The sequence below is a fragment of the Leuciscus leuciscus genome (assembly GCF_965113295.1).
Source record: "Leuciscus leuciscus genome assembly, chromosome: 4".
Taxonomy (NCBI): Eukaryota; Metazoa; Chordata; class Actinopteri; order Cypriniformes; family Leuciscidae; genus Leuciscus; species Leuciscus leuciscus.
The window spans coordinates 567,256-577,255 of NC_138728.1; the positions used below are offsets into that span (position 1 = coordinate 567,256).

Consider the following 10,000-nt stretch of genomic DNA (forward strand, 5'->3'; position numbering starts at 1 on the left):
AAGGTGTGCCTTCTCTAAAAGTGTCCGCCGTCCATGTGAAACAGTATGCTATTTTTATTTACCCGCCACGGTGGCCGGTAGGTGAAGCGAGTTTACCCGCCACAACACAAAATCACCCGCATTTGGCTGGTGGCGGGTGCTAATTTCCATCCCTGGTGACCACTTTGTGTTCATTCGCGCGTCAAGAGCGAAATCGACGTGCGTAAAAACAAAAGTTTGAAGCGAAATATACGCGCGTCACGCGCGTCAGAGGCGAAAGTTTCGAAACCCGTTGGCGGCCATCTTTTTTAGATGTTTATTGAGCATTAGCATTAATCGAGAGAGTCACCGCTCGTATATGCTCTGGAGAGCAGAAACAACTGCGTAGGGGACATCGTCGCTGTACTCGGGTCCACCAGACCCTCCGGAGGGTTTCAGGAGTTTCACAATTTGCTCCAGGATAGGTTTGGTGGACCTAACGGTGAGGACGCTGACGAGGACAGCGTAGGCCGTATAAGGCCTCGGCCTCGAGTGGTCTATGCCTGTCGAGCCCGCGCTCTACAGCCCGGCGCGAGGTTCACCCTCGCCCGCACCCACCTAATCTGTCATTTATTTTTGTTTTGATAATAAATGGAGCCAGCCTCCAAAAGTGAAACCTGTCCTGTGATTTAAAAAAAAAAGTTTTTATACACTTAATTGTGTTTGTTGTCTTTACATTAGAATAATAATGTTTCATATAATCTAGAATAGATATGGAATAAATAGCATTCAATACAAAATGAGTATCTCTCATATATTGAAATCGAGTTTTTATGTGAAAGATTTGCTTTGCACACCAAGCATTTTAGTCATATTACAAATAATTTATTGAGGCCAAACATAAAATAACATTATAAACTGTCACTTCACCACGTGACAGCAGCAAGCAGGCTCCTGATTGGTTAACGCGGCGCGAATTGACGCAGAAGTTCCGATTTTTCAACTCGGGCGGCAGACCCAAATTCACGTCAAACGCGAGAATGCACTAAAAACACTACATAAAACATTCGCGCTTAACGCGCTTAAAGGGATAGTTCACTTTGAAATTAAATTTTGGTATGTTTTAGCTTACCTCAAGGGCATCCAAGATGTAGGTGTCTTTTTTTCCGCAGTAGTTTAAATTTTGATTTTTTTAGGTCAAACCGTTCTTGTCTGTCAGTCATATAATGAATATAATGAAACGAGCGGTTTGTGTGAGAAAACGAACAGTAGTTATATCGTTTTTACCTCTTGTACACAGCCACGTCCAAGTGATCTGAGAGCGCGGGCGGGTATAGATATATACACTAGATGTCACCTTGGCTACGGTTTCGTTCCAATGAACTGCCGTAGCCAAGGCGACTTCTATTCAAAGTGAACTATCCCTTTAACGCGCCAGACGCTCAATTCGCGCGAACTTGACGCGCGAATGAGGCGTATTCGCGTCTACCGCGCCGCGCTAAACGCCTCATTCACGCCGCAAGACCTCCAGACGCGCGTAAACGCGTCTTACCATTGACTTAACATTGAAATCACTCGCGCCAGACGCATATTCGCGTTTGGTGTGAACGCAGCATAACGGAGGTTTTTGTTTCATCCACCCTTGATTTTTAAGCATAAACGCACTTATGTTGTTCAGAAAACAAGTCATTTTGCTTTTCCAGTAAATGAATCTTTTAAGAATGGTTAGAGTTTAGCAGATTAAATTACTAGAGCAACATGTATGTGATAAAAGCTGATGAATAGTGTTAAGAAAGCACATCAAATGTCATTATATGCAACAAAAATGACATAAAACATCAAATGTGAGGACTTTAAGTGCCCAGAATGTGCTATTTTAAAGATTTCTAATTTAGATTTGAAGATTAGAAGACGAGACTAGATCGATGAAGACTAGATTTACATCTTTTCTCAGAATTGTGAGATATAAAGTCCAATTCTAAGGGGAAAAAAGACTCAGAATTGCATGTTTATATCTCACAATTCTGACATTATATTATTTATATTACATGAATCAAAGGTCAAAAGCTCTTTTCTCTCAGTGTCTGAAACGCTTCGTTGGGAGATTCAGTCTCTCTAAGCTCCGCCTCTCTGAGAGCTGCTCTGCTGTGATTGGTCAGAAAGCAAACGCTCATTATCATATCTGAATCTCAGCTCTTGATCTCAGTGATACGAACAGTGACGATGGCGTGGGGTTTACCGTATCAATCTCAGAAAACAGCGTCTTCTCCACATGAACAACACGAACCAAACTCTTCCAGTCTCAGATACACTACAGTGTTTGAGGGCGGGGCTAAGAGACGCTGCTCAGCCAATCAGGACCAGAGGCGGGCATTATGGAAATTAGTTACATGTGAGACTGGAATTACTGACTCGTTTCAGCAGTTTCTTCTTTCTTTTAGGAGACAATAACTCTATTTGTCGAGAGCTTTTACATTCACATCAGCTCTATTACACACTGCATGAACGGGAATGTTTGTAAAAGTCAAGTCTCCTTTATTTACACAGCGTTGTTTCACACATGTTTGCACACATGTTTCAAAGCAGAGATAACAGGAATATAATGCAACAAAGTTTGTTTCTAGAAGAAAATAGCGTCAGTCCAGCTTAAGTAAGTTCAGTGATGGTTCATTTCTGTTGAAAATTAATTATTTAGTTCATTTATATATCCGCTCTGGACAAATCGTGATGTCATCGTCCAGCTCAGTTCAGTTCTCATATAATGGTGTCAATGCAGGAGATCAATAATATTGTAGAATAATAAATTATATAAAAGCATAATGGGCCAGTTTAAATCATGCACAAAGAAGCAAAGCTATATTTGACTCCCTGGAGATTAGTTAGAGAGATGAAAAGACGGTATTAAAGGACACTGATTGGTTGGTTCTACTATGTTATATTGAGTCTGACACCGTTCTGTCAGGTTTGCTGCTCTTATCTGTGTTTTATGTGCAGGTTTTACTATCTTTTCATCTGGTTGTTGTGTAAAGTGTCTGTTGTAAATGTGCTATACAAATAAAGTGAGCTTGAACTTGACGTATCTGCATACCTTGGTGGTCTTGACCTTGTTCCCGGTGGCGCAGCTCCAGCCTCTGAGATCCGGCAGAACTTTACACTCCTCTCCATCCAGACACGGGTGCATCTGACACCACCACTTCTGCGCCACGATCGAGGCTGAACACAGAGAGAGTGTGTGTGTGTGTGTGTGATGGGTCAGTGTGTGACTAGCAGGTGTTTCAGACACGATGGAGGACATTAGAGCCCAACTTTAATTTGCAGAGAATGTCAGAGACAGAATGTCAGTGATAGGTCAGACGGCACTCAGGGGCCCGAACCCATCAGAACCGGTCTGGTCCTCGTCCTGCTCATTAAAGGGATCGTTCACACAAAAATTAAAATTAGCCCATGATTTACTCTCCAACCCAACCGGAGCGGCCGAGTCCGCGGACATCTTCAAGAAACGGCTTTATCTGCAACACTTGATCCATTAATACACGATCCATTAATACTAACACTTTATCTTCTATTCTATTATCTATTATATTTGATTATTTAAAAAAAACACATACGGCGTTAGATTAAACCGGGAAGGGTCACAGCACTTGCATATTGTTGTCCTATCGTTAGTTTAACAGCTTCTATTGCTCTCTTTTGTGAGGCGCTTTGGATAAAAGCATCTGCTAAATGATTAAATGTAAAAACTCATCCTAGGTGTATATGACATTCTTCTTTAGACGAACACAATCAGAGTTATATTTAAAAATATCCTGTCTCTCTTCCAAGCTTTACAATGGCAGTGAATGACTGTTATGATGCACTCGATACTTCAAAACAGAAACAGAGTGTCAGATACACCTAGGATGAGTTCAGGGAGAGTAAATCATGGGCTAACTTTCATTTTTGGGTGAACTATCCCTTTAAGATTCATTTCAGAGCATCCGCGAGCCAAAGCATTATGGGTGGGATGATCACAGTTTAATCAGCCGTTAACGTTTCTTCATTAACAGACAGACTAATAATGATGCTCATGATGCGCTCTGATTCATGAGGAAAATAAAAAGTGTATCATTCATATTTTTATGTAAAACTGCACCGGATGCATTATCTCCAGCTAACAGGGGTATCTCAGAATTAGTGATGCAAGATATATCAGCCATCGTAACGGTATCGGCCGATATATGGACATTTTCATCGTTTTTTTTTTTTTAAATGTTATCGTCTGTCATAGCAAATTTTCATCCGTTTTTGCTAAATAAAATGTAATCTTGATTAACTTTTTGCACTTTGGACTTTAAGCACTAATCAAGAAAACTCATGCTTTATTTTACTCATTTACTAGTTTCTTGATTTGTAATATTATCATTGACATTGTGAAAAATGCTAAAACTCTCAAAAGCTAAAATAGTGAAATTCCTAATAGTAATTCAACTATAAAACCCTATCGGTTATCCGTATCGGCCAACATTTTCATATCGGTGCATCACTATATTTTAGTCATGCTGCATAATGGTTAAACCAATAATCACAAATATTTTTGCTCAAACAGTGAAATTCCTAATAGTAATTCAAATATAAAGAATTATCGGTTATCGGCCAAATTTTTCACCTCGCTGCATCCCTACTCAGAGTATCGGTGGGATGGTGGTGTGTGTGTGTGTGCGTACCGTCGACGCAGGACGGAGCCGCTCGGGTCGTTCCCGCCACTTGTCCCGGGAAGCAGGAGCACTTGACCGTCAGCGATCGCTCCTCGATCTTGTTCCTATTGCAGCAGCGATGCAGCGCCACCACCTCACACGTGCCCGAACGCACCTCACGCACCACTGCACACACACACACACAAAACACTTCAAATACTACTGAAATATAGTGTCAAATAGCTAAAATAACAATATATAGGTATATATAGTGTGTGAGAGGGTGTGTGTGTGTGTGTGTGAGTGAGTGAGAGTGTGTGTGAGTGTGCGAATGAGTGAGCGAGTGTGTGTGTAAGTGTGTTTGTGTATGAGAGTGTGTGTGATATTCATAAAAATATAATTAAACGAAAATAACAAATAGCTAAAATAATAAATAGGCCCTTTTAAAAACTGACAAGAAAATGTTAACTATAATAAAAATGAAGAGAAAACTAAATTAAAACCGAATCGTAACACTGAAGTGACGTGTGACTGATGTTGCTTTTGCTTTATTCACTCAGAGCTGTGATGATGATGATGATGATGATGATGATATTAGTGTTGAGCTGATAACGAACTATTCTCACTACAGCAACTGAATTATTTACATGCTGCTGCGCACTGGACTTAATTACTGCTGACATTTATATGAGACTATGAGTGTGTGTGTGTGTGTGTGTGTGTGTGTGAGTGTCAGAGAGTGTGGGAGAGAGTTATTGATTGAGTGTGTGTGTGTGTGAGTCTGAGAGTGTGTGTTTGAGTGTGATTGAGTTGTGTGTGTGTGTGTGTGTGTGAGTGAGTGTGTAAATATTAGATTAATAAAAATGAGTAATTGAAATAAACCAAATCACTAAAATTACTTACTGAAAAAATAAATAAAAATAAATAAATCCTAACCCTCAATAGAAATATTATATGAATGAATATTATGAATATTAATAAGACAATATGTCTTATAGTGTGTGTGAGACGAGAGGGGGAAACCCACCCTGATGTTCCCTGGATTGTGTTGAAGATCCCAGGAGAAGCAGCAGCAGAACTGGTGCCAGAACGCTCTGAACTCTCCCACTCATCCTGCACACACACACACACACACACACACACAGGGAGCATTAGTGTACAGGGAACGGGATCAGGACCGGATCTACTTTCTGAACCTCTGATCTTTTTATTGACACTTGGGATGCTTTTTTGTTTACTTTTTATCACATTATTTTTGTAATCATCATAAATGAAAGCAGTAAGCCGTGATTGACAGTGAGTGTAGAACAGCTGAGGGCGTTGTTAGGCTCGACGCGGAGTAAAACCCCTCAGCTGTTCTAAATCCACTGTAAATCACGGCTTCAAGGGACTTATTGCTTTTATAAAACGATTACTCCATAAAAATATTCACATTAATATTTATTTTATTCATAAAATATGACGTTATAACACATTTATTCCTCCACCAAGCAATGTAGTTCCACAGAGCACATGCAGCAACAGAGCGTCACAAACAGCAGCTGCGCAGTAACACTAGTGTAACGCGGTCACAGGTGTGTGTGTGTGTGTGTGTGTGTGTGTGTGTGTGGAGTAACACTAGTGTAACGCGGTCACAGGTGTGTGTGTGTGTGTGTGTGTGTGTGTGGAGTAACACTAGTGTAACGCGGTCACAGGTGTGTGTGTGTGTGGAGTAACACTAGTGTAACGCGGTCACAGGTGTGTGTGTGTGTGTGTGTGTGTGTGTGTGTGTGTGTGGAGTAACACTAGTGTAACGCGGTCACAGGTGTGTGTGTGTGTGTGTGTGTGTGTGTGTGTGTGTGTGTGTGTGTGGAGTAACACTAGTGTAACGCGGTCACAGGTGTGTGTGTGTGTGTGTGTGTGTGTGTGTGTGTGTGTGTGTGTGTGTGTGGAGTAACACTAGTGTAACGCGGTCACAGGTGTGTGTGTGTGTGTGTGTGTGTGTGTGTGTGTGTGTGTGTGTGTGTGTGTGGAGTAACACTAGTGTAACGCGGTCACAGGTGTGTGTGTGTGTGTGTGTGTGTGTGTGTGTGTGTGTGTGTGTGTGTGTGTGGAGTAACACTAGTGTAACGCGGTCACAAGTGTGTGTGTGTGTGTGTGTGTGTGTGTGTGTGTGTGTGTGTGTGTGTGGAGTAACACTAGTGTAACGCGGTCACAGGTGTGTGTGTGTGTGTGTGTGTGTGTGTGTGTGTGTGTGTGTGTGGAGTAACACTAGTGTAACGCAGTCACAGGTAGGTGTGTGTGTGTGTGTGTGTGTGTGTGTGTGTGTGTGTGTGTGTGTGTGTGTGTGTGTGTGTGTGTGTGGAGTAACACTATTGTAACGCGGTCACAGGTGTGTGTGTGTGTGTGTGTGTGTGTGTGTGTGTGTGTGTGTGTGGAGTAACACTAGTGTAACGCGGTCACAGGTGTGTGTGTGTGTGTGTGTGTGTGTGTGTGTGTGTGTGTGTGTGTGTGTGGAGTAACACTAGTGTAACGCGGTCACAGGTGTGTGTGTGTGTGTGTGTGTGTGTGTGTGTGTGTGTGTGGAGTAACACTAGTATAACGCGATCACAGGGGTGTGTGTGTGTGTGTGTGTGTGTGTGTGTGTGTGTGTGTGTGTGTGTGTGGAGTAACACTAGTGTAACGCGGTCACAGGTGTGTGTGTGTGTGTGTGTGTGTGTGTGTGTGTGTGTGTGTGGAGTAACACTAGTGTAACGCGGTCACAGGTGTGTGTGTGTGTGTGTGTGTGTGTGTGTGTGTGTGTGTGTGTGGAGTAACACTAGTGTAACGCGGTCACAGGTGTGTGTGTGTGTGTGTGTGTGTGTGTGTGGAGTAACACTAGTGTAACGCGGTCACAGGTGTGTGTGTGTGTGTGTGTGTGTGTGTGTGTGTGTGTGGAGTAACACTAGTGTAACGTGGTCACAGGTGTGTGTGTGTGTGTGTGTGTGGAGTAACACTAGTGTAATGCTGTCACAGGTGTGTGTGTGTGTGTGTGTGTGTGTGTGTGTGTGTGTGTGGAGTAACACTAGTGTAATGCGGTCACAGGTGTGTGTGGAGTAACACTAGTGTAATGCGGTCACAGGTGTGTGTGTGTGTGTGTGTGTGTGTGTGTGTGTGTGTGTGGAGTAACACTAGTGTAATGCTGTCACAGGTGTGTGTGTGTGTGTGTGTGGAGTAACACTAGTGTAATGCGGTCACAGGTGTGTGTGTGTGTGTGTGTGGAGTAACACTAGTGTAACGCGGTCACAGGGGTGTGTGTGTGTGTGTGTGTGTGGAGTAACACTAGTGTAATGCGGTCACAGGGGTGTGTGTGTGTGTGTGTGTAGTAACACTTGTGTAACGCAGTCACAGGTGTGTGTGTGTGTGTGTGTGTGTGTGTGGAGTAACACTACTGTAATGCGGTCACAGGTGTGTGTGTGTGTGTGTGTGTGTGTAGTAACACTAGTGTAATGCGGTCACAGGTGTGTGTGTGTGTGTGTGTGTGTGTGTGTGTGTGTGTGTGTAGTAACACTTGTGTAACGCAGTCACAGGTGTGTGTGTGTGGAGTAACACTAGTGTAACGTGGTCACAGGTGTGTGTGTGTGTGTGTGTGTGTGTGTGTGTGTGTGGAGTAACACTAGTGTAACGTGGTCACAGGTGTGTGTGTGTGTGTGTGTGTGTGTGTGTGTGTGTGTGTGTGTGTGTGTGTGTGTGTGTGTGGAGTAACACTAGTGTAACGTGGTCACAGGTGTGTGTGTGTGTGTGTGTGTGTGTGTGTGTGTGTGTGTGTAACACTAGTGTAACGTGCTCACAGGTGTGTGTGTGTGTGTGTGTGTGTGTGTGTGTGTGTGTGTGTGTGTGTGTGTGTGTGGAGTAACACTAGTGTAACGTGGTCACAGGTGTGTGTGTGTGTGTGTGGAGTAACACTAGTGTAACGTGGTCACAGGTGTGTGTGTGTGTGTGTGTGTGTGTGTGTGTGTGTGTGTGGAGTAACACTAGTGCAGAGCCATATAGAGAGAGAGTTGCGACAACGGAAGTTCAAAATGCTTAGTTGTCACGTGATTCGCGTAGACCTCAGATAGTTCCAGGAAGTGCTTCAGCGCCAATTCAAATCGATGGAGTTAGAGAGCAGAACTTTGATTTTTGGTAGTTTGTAGTCAATAAATTAATTGATTTACAATATGTATATAATACACTGATATGTGAATGTAGTATGTGTTTGTAGTTACAGTAATTTTATTTTTAAAAGAAAAAAATCTGCTAGTATTTAATGTTTATAGTGGTCAACCAGCATTGCCTGCCGTTTGTTAACATATTTCTGGCTACGTACGTTAACTGTTACCTTGGTTAAAGACCGTGTTGCAGTTGTTTTGAAGTATTTCATTTAGTTTCGCGTTTAAAGTCTGTGTAGAGAGAATGGTGTCGTCTTAGCGGCCCCTAATTTAATAACAAATGATCGTTCCGACGGAAGCGAATCAATGAACAATAACTTTAGCTGGAAAATAACTTTATTAAAGAACCGCTATAAAGCCAAAACAATCCCTGTTACCATAAATGATATGTGTAAAGCTGTTTTGAAACAATCTACATGGTTAAAAGTGCTATATAAATGAAGATGACTTGACTATTTTTTTGTTCTTAAACTAGAATATTTAAAGGTATCACGTAATGTTCACTATGGTTTCACAAGGACAGAGACTTGCAGGTAACAGGTGTTTGTCTTAAAAAAAATCCATTGCAAACAAGTAAAATGTATAATTTAATTAAGTGAAATTTCATTAATCTTAATGTTTACAATGCTTATGCACCCCATGCACTTATTACTGTATAAATTAATACATAATATATTAATGTATAATATTACATTTTCAAACAAAACATGATTATACACACACATTATTTCATTAGTGTCCATGTGCATTTACTTTTAACATAATATGATAAATTCAAGACCTACATCACTTTAATCTATAAAACCTATTTATTTGGTTATTTTATTATAGTAATTAAAGTATACATGATAATGCATCGTCCAGAGGAGCCTTAATGATGAGTGAAAAGGGTTGTAGATCTCTCAAATACTGGTAAAAACTGCTTTCAAGTATGGGTAGGTTGGTACACTTTCCATGTCAGGTGAATTTAAACATTTAGAAATGTTTACAGCTGAAACTTGTTTAAATTTCAAAAAGTCAAAGTTCACTACTCAAAAATATACATTACATCAGTTTTAATATATATATATATATATATATATACTTTTGCATTGATTTAGCACAATGGGATTTATAAATGTCTAATAAACTGCACGTCAAGCATGTTGTCTGTCATTTCCTCTATGTTGTTCTTGTGGTGTCTGACACAGAGAGGAGAAG

General features: G+C 41.4%; 1 protein-coding gene and 1 long non-coding RNA gene across 4 annotated transcripts in view; both read right to left on the reverse strand.

The window, feature by feature from the left end:
- LOC309496838 (chemokine-like protein TAFA-2) overlaps positions 1 to 10,000 on the reverse strand; it is a 34,755-nt gene that overhangs the window by 13,017 nt on the left and 11,738 nt on the right. For all 3 annotated transcript variants that reach the window (XM_082166979.1, XM_082166978.1, XM_082166980.1), the window contains 3 exons: positions 5,659 to 5,744; positions 4,662 to 4,817; positions 3,047 to 3,171 (listed from right to left, as the gene is read on the reverse strand). In XM_082166979.1, the coding sequence (XP_082023105.1) occupies positions 3,047 to 3,171; positions 4,662 to 4,817; positions 5,659 to 5,743 (366 nt within the window). In that variant the 5' untranslated portion in view covers position 5,744. The remainder of the gene's footprint in view (positions 1 to 3,046; positions 3,172 to 4,661; positions 4,818 to 5,658; positions 5,745 to 10,000) is intronic.
- LOC309498015 overlaps positions 9,375 to 10,000 on the reverse strand; it is a 1,502-nt gene continuing 876 nt past the window's right edge. The window contains exon 2 of the long non-coding RNA XR_014205804.1: positions 9,375 to 10,000. This exon is cut by the window's right edge and continues 75 nt beyond it. This is a non-coding gene — a long non-coding RNA (uncharacterized lncRNA).